Source organism: Carassius auratus, unplaced genomic scaffold, assembly GCF_003368295.1.
Source record: "Carassius auratus strain Wakin unplaced genomic scaffold, ASM336829v1 scaf_tig00021147, whole genome shotgun sequence".
Taxonomy (NCBI): domain Eukaryota; kingdom Metazoa; phylum Chordata; class Actinopteri; order Cypriniformes; family Cyprinidae; genus Carassius; species Carassius auratus.
The window spans coordinates 301,832-316,798 of record NW_020525085.1 but is presented as its reverse complement, the minus strand read 5'-3'; the positions used below and the strand labels follow the sequence as shown (position 1 = coordinate 316,798).

Sequence of the window (14,967 nt, the reverse complement as noted above, 5' to 3'; positions counted from 1 at the left end):
GAGTGGCCACCACTTTATTTTTACATGTTTTCAGATGGTGTGTAGAGTATAGAAGTAAAATGATCAGATGTAGTTACTGATTAAACACTGCTCATTCGTTTGTAGTCTGCACCTTTTTTTGAAATGAATGAATACTATTCAGCAAAGATGCATTATATTGATATTTAAAAAATGACAATTTATGATGTTGCAAAAGATTAAACTTCCAACGCATGTTGTTCCTTCAAAGAAGAATCAAAGAATCCTGAAGAAATGTTTTCAACATTGATAATAATCAGAAATATTTCTTGAGCATTAAATCAGTATGATTTCTGAAGATCATGTGACACTGAAGACTGGAGGAATGATGCTGGAAATACAGCTGCGCATCACAGAAATATATTACATTTAAAAATATATTAAAATAGAAACCAGTTACTTTAAATTGTAATAATATTTTGGAATATTACAGAATTTCTTACATTTTTGAACAAACAAATGCAGCCATCATGAGCATAATGAAAAAAATCTTACTGATCCCAAAGTAACATTTTAAACTACCTCAGACAAGTAAATGAACATTAATGGTAATCTAATACTTAATTTGAAACCCAAGGTTTTATCATCCAAATACAACCCAATCATGTGAAAAGCTGCAGTCAAACACATATGAAGCTTAAACCAGGCTTGACATAATTCTTCAAAACCAGGTAAAAATGGTCTGCGATGGGCTTTTCGTGTTTTATACAGGAAATATGATGCATCATGTACGGGCTACAAATTGAGTCGTGCGTATGAGTGCGTGTGTGTATTTTCATAATTTTGGTTTGTTTAGGCAGAGGATTGTGTTAAATCAACCCTGCTCTAACTCATTCGCTCTCTCTCTCTATGTCTTGTTCTCTCTCAGTAAGAACAGGCTGTCTTCCACCATGAACCCGGTGTACAGTCCAGTGCAGCCGGGAACCCCCTACGGAAACCCCAAGAATATGGCATACGCAGGTATGTGATGAGAGACACACAACACCGTGCTTTATTAATTCATGTCTTACTCCATACAATTCAACAGTGCATGCAAAAAAAAAAAGATCTCTCATTATAATGTAATGATTCAGCAATAAGAGGACATTTCTGTAATAAGTGCAGTTTTTATCATCACTGACGGCAGGGTTTGTCTGATGAGCAGGAATGCTGCAGTGTGTGAATTACTCTCACCTCTGTTCTGTGTGTGTATGTGTGTGTGTGTGTGTGTGTGTGTTCATGCATGTAGAGCCGTGTGCATCTCTGTCACTCGTGGCAGGTGTTTTGTCTGCTGCTATGGCAACAGTGGCTCATATTTGATGTCCTCTTATTGGAGGGATTCTCTGGGTCAATAGAGACTGTTTACATGCCAACCTCTCTCTCTCTCTCTCTCTCTCTCCCTCGCTTTCAGTCTTTTCATAATGCCTTTCTGCCGTTACCGAGAGGAAAATGTTATTAATTAGAGGTTTTCTCACTTAAGATTCAAGTGTCAGTTTTATTTTAGAAAATACTTTAGGAAAAATAAGAATAGAGACAGATGTGACCGTTGTTGATATAAGCTGATACAATGAATGTAGATTATTGCGCAACGTAGTTTGACGGGAAATGAATCGACTTTGGTTTCGATGCACATTTTAAGACATTGTTGAGATCTCTTCTAAAACTCTTCAAAACTCTGCTGCACTTATGCAATCAGAGGGGAGCTGGACATTAGTTAGTTAGTTAGCGTAGTCTTGAATTTATTAATTGAATTCATTTGTCAAAAATGACAAATTTCAGCTTTAAAGACAGAACGAATATTTCAGCGTATTCACTTTCTTAGCACACGTTTCTGCTCTTGTTGCTAATGATTCCTCAGTGCATGTTATTACAAAGAAAATATATATCGGTCTTTGTAATCTTTCATCATAATTTAATCCGTTTTAATAGCAAATATTTATTTCAGTCATTAATTAGGTTATTATTAATTAAATGTTCTAAAAAGCTTATAGTCAGGTCACATTTATTAATATAAATGTACATATGCATTACAGGTTGTTTCAAATCATAAATGATGAAACTATTATGAATCACAGTTAGTATTATTCAGCTTAATTTAGTTCAGTGTTCAGTTTAATAATATGTCAGTGTTGCAGAAGTCGTAAGAAGCGGGTGATCTCACAGACTCGCGTTTGACGAGCTGAACCTGCATCCTTCAGTGTTGATCAGATGCATCCCTGGCTGCGAGCTGTTCAGACCTGAACGCTCTTTCCCATGATGCCCTGTACGTCTGATAGCTCATGCTGTTCTGTATGAGAGCGATGCGCTGGTTTTCACACTCATCCGACTGTGTCTTATTGAGACAGACTAGTCATAATGGAGACCATCTGTGCCCATCCTGTCCAATCAAGAGCTCGCCTCGCTCTCTCCGACTCGCTCTGTCCTTTTCTTATGATGGCGCAGGTTCCAGAGAGTGACTTGCATCAGTACGTCTGGAAAACTGAGCAGAAAGGAATCTGCATTTGCTGTCATGAACTTATGTTCTGATGACTGAAACATTTGTCTAATTTGGTTTATGCTCAAAAACATCAGCAGTGCCGAGATCTTGGGTTTGATTTCCAGCGAATGCATGTACTTGATCAAATCTCCAGATGTTTTGTATTAAAAAGGTCGGTTTTGATTAGTGCTCAACCAATACATCTCTTTAAATATATATATTTAATTTTTTTTTTTTAATTAATGCTTTTATTGATCAAGGATGTATGAGATTGATCCAAAGTGGCAATAAAGACATTTATAATGTTACAAAAGATTTCTATTTCAAATAAATGCTGTTCTACTCTCAATTCATCAGAAGAATGTTTTCTGTTGTCAACATGATAATCAGAAATGTTTCTAAACAGCAAATCAGCATATTGAAGAGTAATGAGTAGTGATGATGCTGCAAATTCAGGAATAAAATATACTTTCAAATAGAAAAATTGGTATTTTAAATTGTAATGATATTTTACCATTTGTTTTTACTGCATTTTAATCATATGCATGCAACCTTGATGATCATAAGAGAAAATTGTGCAAACTTTTGAACAATGGTATACATCATTTAATATCAGTACAAATGACATATATCCACAGTATTTACTCGATTTATTATCTTGCTTAAACATTACTTTATTAGCAAGTACCATTCGGTCGTTAAAAATGGCCATTCGTTTTGATTTCATGCTGTTTTTCAAGATGTTTTAGTGTCATTTCTCAACTGCTGTCTCTGTCCGTGTGCAGGTTATCCAGGAGGTTACCCTACGACTGCCCCGACCTACACAGCCAATCTTTATCAGACAGGTAGCCCGGGATACCCACCAGGTGTGTACACACATGCTTTCTCAACGCTGGCCAGTGTACATGGAGTATTACACACTTACATTAGCAAAAAACACATGATGCCGAACACATTAGTGCTCCATTAACACCAATGAAGCATTAATACATTACACTGTCTATAGCCTCGTTTTGATGATGCTGAAAGAGTTCAACAGTGTTCTGTACTGTAGTGCTGCTTTTAGCTTGTGACGTACATACAACATCTTCATAACATAAGGGTTCGAAAAATGGCTTCATTTGTATCCGTGTAACAGTGTAACTCATAAAGCCACTGCTTTGTCTCTTTATGAGCTGCTTCCTGAAATGATTTTAGTCTATAAATCTCTTTGTGTTTTGATCTAGAGTGATGTATGCAAATTACATTTCAGTTTTTCAGGTGTAGATCTGCTTCATTTGAGTGTGAAATTCAGTCTGGAGACAAACCAGACACAGTGAGGATGAGTCATGTGAAGAAGGTTGACTTTAATGCAGATCGTTTCCCATTAGTATTGTGTTAACAGACTTGTTTGAGCCAGCGGTGACTCAGCTTTTAGCATGTCAGTTAACATTGTTTTGTACAAAAATTCAAGCAGATTTGTGCTGTTAGCAGACACTTTTGGATCAGGATGTAAATGGTGCTCTAGTGGATTGGTTTGTGAGGTCTGAGCTGTGATTAGAGCCACGCTGAACAGATGCTTGTAGAATTTCTGTCTGAAATGTTATGACATGCCACCTGCCATTTTCAGATGCTTGTACAGCCTGTCTTAGATCAGAGATCGAGTTGACATTTTGCTGATAGAAACGTGTGTGTGTGTGTGTATGTATTTCTATTCAGATTTTTTTATGTTTGGTGTAGTTTCTGGCTTTTTTGAATGTGATTTGGTTGATCAACACTTTATTTACACAATCTGATACACTTCCTCAAAAAGTTTCTTTGGTTTCCACCCAGTATCTCCATTACATACCATTAAAATACATCTTACAAAAAAGATAATAGTCTGTGCCATAAGGCTAGTGATTATTAAATGCTAAATATATATATGCTAATGCATATTACTAAACATGCTAATGGTTTAGTCATTATTTTTGCACATTTTTACAAGCTGGAGCGTTTTCATTCATATTATTGATTTTAAAAACTTTTAGCAATTAATCTGCCTCATTTTAGTTATCCTACCGACAAAATCCATTATTTTTTATTATTGATTTTTATGTATGTTATTTTCTCTCTTCACTAATAGAACATTATTTCTATATTTCACATGACCATAAAATAAAGAATAATAAAAACATCAGTGGTGATGAAGCTTAGCTATTTGTATGTATTTCAATTTCTTTTAATAATTACAAAATATTCTCATAATTATAAGTCATTGTCAGTTTTCTAATTATGTTCAGTGCCAGCTTTACATTTAGTGAAAGGTTTTCCCACGTTATTGACGTGACTATAATGGGTTATCAGCTATATTTTGCCATTTTAGTTATCAGTATGGGCAAAATGTATATTATTATCTATTATATGTATGGATCTTTTAGACCATACTTCCAACAGTACCATATAATAATGAATCATTATTAGTATCATGGTTATCATAATAGATATCTGAATCAGATCTAAAGCCCTGATGCATGCATAACGCAGAGCTGTAATAATGCGGTAAAATCATGTGCGCAGCGTCTATGCGGCAGAGTCCCATGCCATTCTCTCTCTCTCTCTCTCTCTCCCTCTCTCTCTCTCTCTCTCTCTCTCTCTCTCTCTCTCTCTCTCTCTCTCTCTCTCTCTCTCTCGGCCCCTCTGTGCTCTCTTGTGTTTGGGAACATTGCATGAGTTCACTCAATCGCCCCCTCGCGGCTTTGGTAGGATTGCTGCATTGGGAAGAAATACCTTTTAATCAGTTTGCTGATGCGTTTATCTGACGTACAGCTGATTCCATCAATCTTATGACAGACAGTCCTCCTGGAGTGACCCGGTGTGTGGCTATCTAATGGCCAGTAGTTCATGACCTCCCTTTGAGGTCCTCTATGTCAACTCAAGTCATACGTGTTAGCATTCTACCATATTTCTAATACTTTTTTTTTTTTGCAGTATATGTAGCATGACATCACAAACACCACAGATAACAATAACTACATTTGTCCAAATGTGCAGTAGATGTTTGTAGCACAATACATGGAGTATCACACACTGAATCTTCCATTTTTAAAAAAAAAAACGTTATGAACCATAGATTATTTTTAACGTCTCTTTGTTGATTGAACTTGGATTAAAGTGCAAATGAACCTTGCTGGGATGATCTCACTAGACTCCACGTGCTGAATTAAAGATACAATATGTTATATACTGAATTGTATGCCAGGTTTCCGTCATTCTGAACTGAATTTGATGCAAAATTGAATTAAGGATAGGAAATACAGCAATCTAGCATATTGCCATTTCAGATAGAAGTGAATAATGCTTATTGTTTTATATGCTTTTTATTATTATTACTATTTTGGACTGTGTACAGTGCAGATTCCATAGCATTCAGTAAGCAGTATGATATTGTTTTGATTCTGAACAATAGTGTGATTTATTGATATTCAGTGATGTTCAGTTCTTGGGAGGAATTGAACCATCTTTTTTTTTTTTTGCAGAATTTTTTTAATGTTTTAATTTTTGTAATTTCTTTTTTAAGAAAAAAATCTTTGTGAATGTAGTTTATTTATTTTGTTTTTTGGAATGGAAAATTCTTTGTTTTTGAAGATTTGAATGTGCGTTACTGCTTGAACTACTGTCTTTTTTTATTGCCATTAGAGAAGAATATAAATAAATGTAGAACAAAGTGCATGTAGTTTATTGTCGTGTTTTACACAATGCCACGTCCCATATTAGGAAACTAGCTGGAAACTTGTAGTTTCACTTACCTGCCCTGCAAAACTCTCCATGCTTAATTCAGCAACTGCTTGCTTCAGGATTGTGGGTTGATAGTGTTGGTTGCTATGGTGGATCTGTCTTTAATTGAATGGTATTTCTACTTCTGGAACCCTACTTTGGTGTTTCTGTTAATGCAGGTTTACTGATGGACTGAGAGGAGGACAGACAGGCAGTCAGGCAGATTTTGGAGATTAAGACTTGGCCACACAATAGTGACACATGTGTGTAACCCTTCTTGTGTTGTTGTGTTTGTTTGGGACAGTGCTGCTGGTGAAGCAGGCCTGGCCCCAGACGGCATCTGCTCCGGGGCCCGCAGAAGGCTCCTATGACCTGGCTATGGACGCTGGCTCAGAGAGCAGGCAGTACCAGGCCTCATCTACAGCATTCAGTAAATATCATTACTATACTCTACTGTAACTGCTGTGTGTTCCCTGTGACTCTATAACACACAAACACACACCCTTTCCCCACACGGCACAGAAAGAACACTTGCCCTTATTGTTCTGTTTCCCCTGAGTGAGCGCGCACACACACACACACACACACTTTTGGCCCTGCAGGATTTGATCACATAAAGACTTTCACGCATGCTGTGTAAACACACTTTACAACAAGTTCTGTTCCAAACCCAGTGAGTTGCTCTGCTGCTTACGTAGGCAACTGATTTCTAAGGGAGCATCCTAAGTCAAATACATTTTATATATATATTTATTTCATTTATTTCATTCGGGGATGCAATTTTCGGTATTCATATAGATTTCCATATTTTAAGACCTGAATTATGACTTGGTAAATGCAAGGGAAAAAAATTACCGTGTTTATTATCATTTTGAATAATAATAATATTACTAATAATTTGAATACTCATTTTGTTTTGTAGTTGAATAGAATTATTGTATATATATATATTCAATATATTTTTATATTGATTTGTTCAATATTTATAATTTAAAAATAATAAAATAAAAAACATTATTTGTAAGTATTATGCCTATTAATTAACAAGCCTTTTTTATATTTATTTTGATTTATTATTATAATGGATGATTTTTTTCACATTGCATACTTACTGCAAAATAGAAATACTATACTAATTTGGCCGAAAGTGCAAATCATTGAAATACCGTTACAGTTTTTATGAATAATTTTCTATTTTCATTTTAAGTAATTTTAGTAATTTTGTTGTGTGGTTTTGTCATATTTATTAGTTTTGATTTCAGTTATAGTTATTGTAATGCATCAACTAAATGAACATGAACTAGGTGATATGAAATAAGTTGAAGTACAAAAAGTATAGTACAAAAAAAAAAAAAAAGTATGGATTTAATTCATTTTGAAATGCGACAGATTTTCTTTTAGTGTTTCTTTTGTGATGTCTTAAAATACTGTCTAGGTAGGCAGCTCACTAGAGTTTGTGAGGTTTCATTCTTTCCACAGACAGTCAGCAGGGCTTCTAGAGTTGAGACTGCAATGTTAATGAGTGTTGTGGGACTGAATTAGACAGATTGAAAGGCTCGGCTAGACGAAAGAGAGCTGAATCCGGTGTGTTGCATCAATGGTTGATCAAACGTGTAGTAATGTCTGACAGTGTGTCTTTGGTATGAAGGGAATCTGTTGGTGTGTTGTCTAACTAATAACGCCTCAAGCCATCTACTCTTCCCATATGTGCAGCTGAAGTCACATTCTTGGGCACTGTGTCAACATTTTTCCAATAAAAGCCTAACAGACAGTGTGTGTAGAAAAGGGGAAAGTGTGTGTGTATGTGTGCACTTCATATGTGTTTTAGTTTAGTTTGGCACACTTTTGTAGAATTACAGTGCACTCCATCCTTGCAACTCTAGTGTGCTTTACTGTTGATCACCAGAAGGTGGCGATATGGAGGTGTTGGAAACCGGAGACATGGACAGGAATATATTTTTAGACATAAATAGTGTTTATTCCATTGTTTTGTGGCAGATGCCTGCTTGACCTAATGCTTTCTTTCTCTGTCTCCTTCTCTGTTTCAGGATATACTGCAGGAACACCTTATAAAGTGCCCCCTACTCAGACCAATGGAGCTCCTCCACCCTATTCCCCGTCTCCTAACCCCTACCAGACGGCCATGTACCCCATCAGAAGTGCCTATCCCCAGCAGAACCTCTATGCGCAGGTAAGACCCGATTCTAACCTGGAACCAGCTGGCATTACTCCACAATCCATGATTAGCAAAATGCTTTGTGTTTTGACTAAGTAAGAAATCCAACTTGACTTATTCTGCATCAGGAAAAAAAAAATGTAAATTTCTTTCAGAAAATATGAATTAGCCTGACCTGAAATGACACTGATTTTCAGCTCACGTCATCGAGGTCAAACAATAGCTATGCAAGCATTATAAAGTCTTGCTAATAGTTAATGCATTTAATAGGAATACAATAAAGGTGACAGCAATAATAGCAGCAAATGTGAAATTAAATCCTAGTTTAAAAAAAATAAGTTAATTTTTCCTCAAAGAATATTGTTTCACCCAAATAATTCACATCACAAAATGGAATGCAAATGCTGTTTGAGTACCAAAAAGTACCATATTGTTATTTTGAGTGCAATAAATGGTTGATGTTTTGTAGTCTGCTTACCGTATTTTTCGGACTATAAGTCGTACCTGAGTATAAGTCGCATCAGTCCGAAAATACGTCATGATGAGGAAAAAAACATATATAAGTCGCATTGGACTATAAGTCGCATTTATTTAGAACCAAGAACCAAGAGAAAACATTACCGTCTACATCCACGAGAGGGCGCTCTATGTTTTCAGTGTAGACTACAGGAGAACTGAGCACCATAGAGCACCCTCTGGCGGCTGGAGACGGTAATGTTTTCTCTTGGTTCATTTCTCTCGGTTCATGTCAAATTAATTTTGAGAAATAAGTCGCACCTGACTATAAGTCGCAGGACCAGTCAAACTATGAAAAAAAGTGTGACTTATAGTCCGGAAAATATGGTTATACCCTTTATTTGCCACACATCCAGGCGTTTTGGGATTTGTTCCCATAACACCCACCATCCCAGTCCAGTGAATCATCCCTCACAGGTTTTAAACGTTGAGCCTTCAGCTCCCGTCACCGGTCTTTTGTAATTTGAGTTGATCTCGTCATCAGGGTGCTTATTACACGCAGCCTGTGTACGCCGCCCAGCCTCATGTCATCCACCACACCACCGTGGTCCAGCCCAACAGCATCCCCTCCGCCATCTACCCCGCTCCTGTACACGCACCTCGCTCCAATGGGATGGCCATGGGCATGGTGGCCGGGACAACGATGGCCATGTCTGCTGGTGAGACGCTCAAAAGTTAGAATATTATTGAAGCTAAAAAAATTATATTTAAAAAAATTTAATTCATATGTACTTGAATGTGTATTAAAAATACAGCTACTACTCTCCTACTTCATCAATAGGTATATTAGGTATATAAACATTATAAAATAAAATTAAGTTTTTATTATAAAAAACAGTAGGTTTCACAAATTATCGAATAAATGTCTTTAATACATTTTTAGTTTATTAACTAATTTATTTAAATGCTATTTCATCTACTGTTTTAGTTCAGCATTAAGGTGTATTTTTTATTAAGCAACATATATGTCTATGTTTAAATATATATTATTTTCATTATATATCTCTTAATATTTTGGGGGAATTTTATAATGAAAAAATGTTAAATTAATGCAACATTTATATAATAAATGTTTTTAATTTATTTATTAGATTTATCACAAGTATTAAATTACAATAAAGCACTATTTATAATTGTGTGTGTGTGTGTGTATGTGTATATATATATATATATATATATATATATATATATATATATATATATATATATTAGTGCTGTCAAAATTAGCGCGTTAACGCATTCGATTAATTTGAAATATTTAACGCGTTAAAAAAAATAACGCAATTAACGCGGTTGCAGTTTTTTTTATTTCCAGTTGTGGCCTATGTGTGTTCAACGTGCAAAGAAATATGGATAAGACCAAGGAAGGACTTTTAGACGGAAAGTTTCAGTATAAAACTCTGCTGGATTACTCTTCAGTCTGCCACAAGAAACATTACTCTTCATTCAGTCTGCCACAAGAAACAGCAACATTAAAATCATGACCTTTCTGTAACGCTAACGTTAATAAGCTTAAACGAAAATAACGAAATAATTGTGTAGTGGAGTATTTTTTGTACACAGTGCCGCGAACTGTCAATCACTCCTGTGCGCGTGCATCACTGTCCTCCCCGCAGCTGCAGCAACTTGCGCTCTCTCTCTTCATCAAGCTTTAAAACAAAAAGGGGACAAACATATCATATTGTCTTTGTGCATAGGCTATAGATTAATTAGATAAATGAATATCTAAATTTGTGCCTTGCCGTCTACAGTATTTTTATTAGAACTTAGAAAATAGATGCTGCAGCCAATGAGCAGCCAGCGGGGGCTGCAGGACGACTCAACCTCCGCAGACAGTTTTTAATTTTTATCAGACAATAAATACTCAAGATTTTGCTTTAGTATAACTCACAACGAGTTTCACACACCTTCTCCGGCCACGTTGAGTTGTTGACACTTAACAGTGGGAAAAGCGACACATGCGCTATTCACTTGTATAACTTAAGTCTGAATGGGTAATGTAGTTTCTGCTCTGGGTGGGATGAATTAGGAAGCTTGCATTGTGAAGGGCGCTCTGAAAATCGGCAGTGCAGGTAAAAGATTAAAACCTCTATTAAAACAGATATCCAAATGAGCGTACCGGTATGCTACAAGCACGTTCTGGGCGCACGGAGAGGTGGCGGTACGCTCAAGAGCTATATTTGGAAGTGGCCGTACTGGTGCGTACTGGCCCACTTAAAGCACTGGCAATGACTATACTTTGGAATTTTTTGCAGTCCACTTAGAATTCAACATGGAAATCATTTTTGTTTTTTATTGGCATTGATTGTTTTGAAATTCAAATGGTACTTACATGCCTGTGTTTTTATTTCTGTAATAAATATGGCTTTCAAACCAACAGTTAATTTGGAGGATATTGATGGTTTATTGCAGGTATGTTGTTTACATGAGAAAATCTGTGTTACAAGTTAAACAAAAATTCCAATAAACAATCATATTTTGAATTTAAATAGTTTCTTTGTCTTGAGTTTACATTAATTATTTACATTTTACATTTACATATCCAAAAAGTTTCAGTCTTTTAATTGCGATTAATCGCGATTAATCGCGATTAATTTTAAAAAATTGTGCGATTAATTAGTTAATTGTTTTTAATCGATTGACAGCACTAATATATATATATATATATATATATATATATATATATATAATAAAATAATAAAATATTAATTTCATTAAAAATAAAATTTTAATTCATTTCTAATATATATATATATATATATATATATATATATATATATATATATATATATATTAGAAATTAATAAAAAATTGTTTTAATGAAATTCATATTTTATAAAAAATACTTTTTATCATTTATAAAAGTTGTTTAAAAATATATTTTTGAAAAATATATTAACATAATTTTTTTATTTATTAATTAGATTTATAAAAAATTACATATTATTACTAAAGGCTATATTACATACATACTACAGGCTCTCTTAGTTCAGCAGCAAGGCAGCACACTATTGTTCTTATTGGTTACAGGACTTAATGTGTTTTGTGTAATAGTGTAATTAAATAATTTTGATTTAAGAAAAAAATGACCTTTCAATCCCTCCCAAAAGGAACACTGCTGACCACCCCTCAGCACACTCAGATCGGAGGACACCCCGTCACCGTGCCAACGTACCGACCACAAGGAACACCTGGATACAGCTACGTTCCACCTCACTGGTAGAGCCCACCTGCCAATCATGTGAGACCCCGCCCACATGACTCATTCATCTTTGCTCCACCCACCCAGTGCAGGAGCATTCGCCGACTTCTCGTTTTCTCTCTCTCTCTCTCTCTCTCTCTCTCTCTCTCACAGATCTGGAGTCAAACATTGTATGCAACTACTCAAGTCTTACATCGGCGCTCTGTGCTCAACAGTGAGGCGCCACGTCTGTTTGCAAGAACAAAAGAGAAAAAAAGTGCAAGGGTCACGTGTTTTTGTAAAAGCTGCTTTTTTATCCTTTTATTTAATTTTTAATTGTTTTATTATTTTTCTTCTCATTTTTTGGGATGATGTTCTTGCATTAGGTTATTTTAATTCTTCATTGTTCCATAGTTACTTCTCTAAGAACTCCAGAATGATTTCGACCAATCACGATCTGTCTTTGTGTTCAGTATAAACGCTGATGTGCGTGCAGGAATGTACCGACGCAATATCAGCAACACTCGGATCATAATCATCCACTTACGCTGCCAAATTTGATAAACTTTAGATATCAGCACAGGGTTTCGTTTTTTATTTCATTTTATTTATATACAGCGGCGTTTCATTTCAGCCTTCCCAAAGCGCTTGGGAATCATTTGATTTCATTTAAACTCAATTCTCCCATTTCGTTCTGTCATCGATAACAAGGGTGTCTTCCAGCTTGTAGCTGTTCATGTAGATTTGTAAGGAATATATCATTAGTAGGGCAGTGCAAACGTGCTTTAACCTTCATTAGGATATCGAGTACATTCAGTAATCTTAGTTATTCACTAAATAGAGAACGTTTGCGTGAGCTGGTTACTTTATTAGCTTATGTGTCAGGATAGCGTAAGCTTCCAAACTATAACGTGTATATTCGATTATATTAGTGTGCGCGCATGCGCTCACAGTGAATATTGAGGGAAAAAATCTATCAGTGGCACTTAGCTGGAGCCTCTGGGTGCGATGTCGATCCCGCTGACATCGAACCCGATCGAAACGTGTGCCAACTTTGAGGCCAGACAGGACGGACGCTACTCTGACGGAACGATTAGGATCGCATCCCATGCAAAGGGACTTTATGGTATCGTAGGTAGCACTAAAAAACAAAATAAAAAATAAGCGAATAAAACAAGGGAGGGACGGCGTTCCGGCATTCATTTCCAATCAGCTCCGGCTCGAGAGTGGGTCTAACCCCTGGTCCTCTGTGAATCCTTGGGCCTTTAGGCCTGTAGTTGCACAGATTTTAAGCGTAGAAACGGAGTTGTTCAATGCAATAATACGAAGGGCCTGCTTGAATGGCCTTTAATTGTAATTTACCGCATTTTTAGAGAGATAAAGAGAAAATTTTGATTTCTTATCCCGAGGCCTCGCCTGTATCCATGAATAGTGTACTCAGAAGTGACGTATCGAAGTATTCTATGAAATGTTATCATACCGAAGCATTGCACATTGACAAATAGACATAACGTAATAACCAATTATACGGTACACTCTCATATTAAATGATGTAATTAAGAAAATCAAGCATTTACTCTGCAAACCATTAGTCTTGGTAATGTCTCTGGAAGTAATATTATTGTCAGTACAGAACAGTATCACTCTTTTCAGTGTTTTGTTGGCTAAGCAACCACTATTTCGATATATAGTACACTCAAAAGTGGGAAGAAGCGATTTGTCTGATCTTATGTGAAAGTCATAACGTCTAGTAATGCATGTGTCATGCGGGTGAATGCAGTATAGTGTAATCAGATGGAAACTATGCCCTCGCAAAGCATGGTTGCATCATGTTGAATTGCAGCTTATGGATTGCTTTTAATAATACATTAACATTACAGCACATACCCCTTGGTAGTTTTCGTTGAAGTAAAGGGAGAGAGTGAGGGCGCAGAGTGACTGAATCTCATGGGGAATATGTATATATATATATATATATATATATATATATATATATATATATATATATATATATATATATATATATATATATATATAATTGCATAAATTAAGTGAAGCCTTTTTTTGTTGTTGCTTTTTTTCCTTTTATTTTCAGAATAATTAATTTCACCACATATTGTAATTCATGTAATACTTCCCTTATATTTTATTTATTATTGTTTATTATTCTAAATAGAATTTCTGCAATATTGTAATAGATTTTTTTTTTTTTACAGATATTTGCTGTCAACAAATATCACCATGATGCGTGGATAATATTTCTACATTTATAAAGGAAATTGTCATGAAAATAATAATAGAAGAAAAAATCTAAAATAGGCTTCATTTTCTTTATGCAAAATATATGTATTCTTTTTAGGGTGAAATACCTAGACATGCTCTTGACAGGTTTCATCTGAAAATGACTGTAACTTCATTGCAGTATGATCATTTTCCTTTAGTAAGAGCAGATTTGTTTGGCAAAAGCAGGTAAAGCGAGTCAAAAGTCCTTCAGTGTGTGTAATATTTGTGTAACGATTGAATTTTATTCATGTGAAGTCATCAATAAGTAATGCAAATGAGTCAAACTGGCTCATCGGTTAATTATTGGATGAAATTGCATAATTCACAGCATGTTTTGATGACATATGATGTCATTTTTCTGCCCTACTCTTTCCTTTTCTGGTCTTATACAGTATTATATCAAGCAGTGAACTATATTTTCTGTGTCTTTGCCTAAGTTTGCATCACAAGACTTGATTGATGCAATTAATCACTGTAGTCGACATATGAAACTCATCTGAAACGCAAGCAGACCGCCGTCAGACCTCTGAGTGACCTTTTACACTGCAACCTGAATAAAGGGTTTTAAATCCGAATAAGAGGACATTACCATCAACTCTGACA

At 35.5% G+C, this 14,967-nt stretch overlaps 1 protein-coding gene across 3 annotated transcripts in view; it reads left to right on the top strand.

Annotated features, from left to right (window-relative positions):
- The window catches only part of LOC113076756 (protein FAM168A-like), a 31,602-nt gene extending 18,140 nt beyond the window's left edge, over window positions 1-13,462 (top strand). For 2 of the 3 annotated variants that reach the window (XM_026249452.1, XM_026249451.1), the window contains 7 exons: window positions 887-978; window positions 3,259-3,339; window positions 6,513-6,638; window positions 8,257-8,399; window positions 9,385-9,559; window positions 12,011-12,141; window positions 12,256-13,462. In XM_026249452.1, the coding sequence (XP_026105237.1) occupies window positions 909-978; window positions 3,259-3,339; window positions 6,513-6,638; window positions 8,257-8,399; window positions 9,385-9,559; window positions 12,011-12,123 (708 nt within the window). In that variant the 5' untranslated portion in view covers window positions 887-908 and the 3' untranslated portion in view covers window positions 12,124-12,141; window positions 12,256-13,462. The remainder of the gene's footprint in view (window positions 1-886; window positions 979-3,258; window positions 3,340-6,512; window positions 6,639-8,256; window positions 8,400-9,384; window positions 9,560-12,010; window positions 12,142-12,255) is intronic. The other variant, XM_026249453.1, reaches the window with a different exon arrangement.
- The last annotated feature ends 1,505 nt before the right edge of the window (window positions 13,463-14,967 follow it).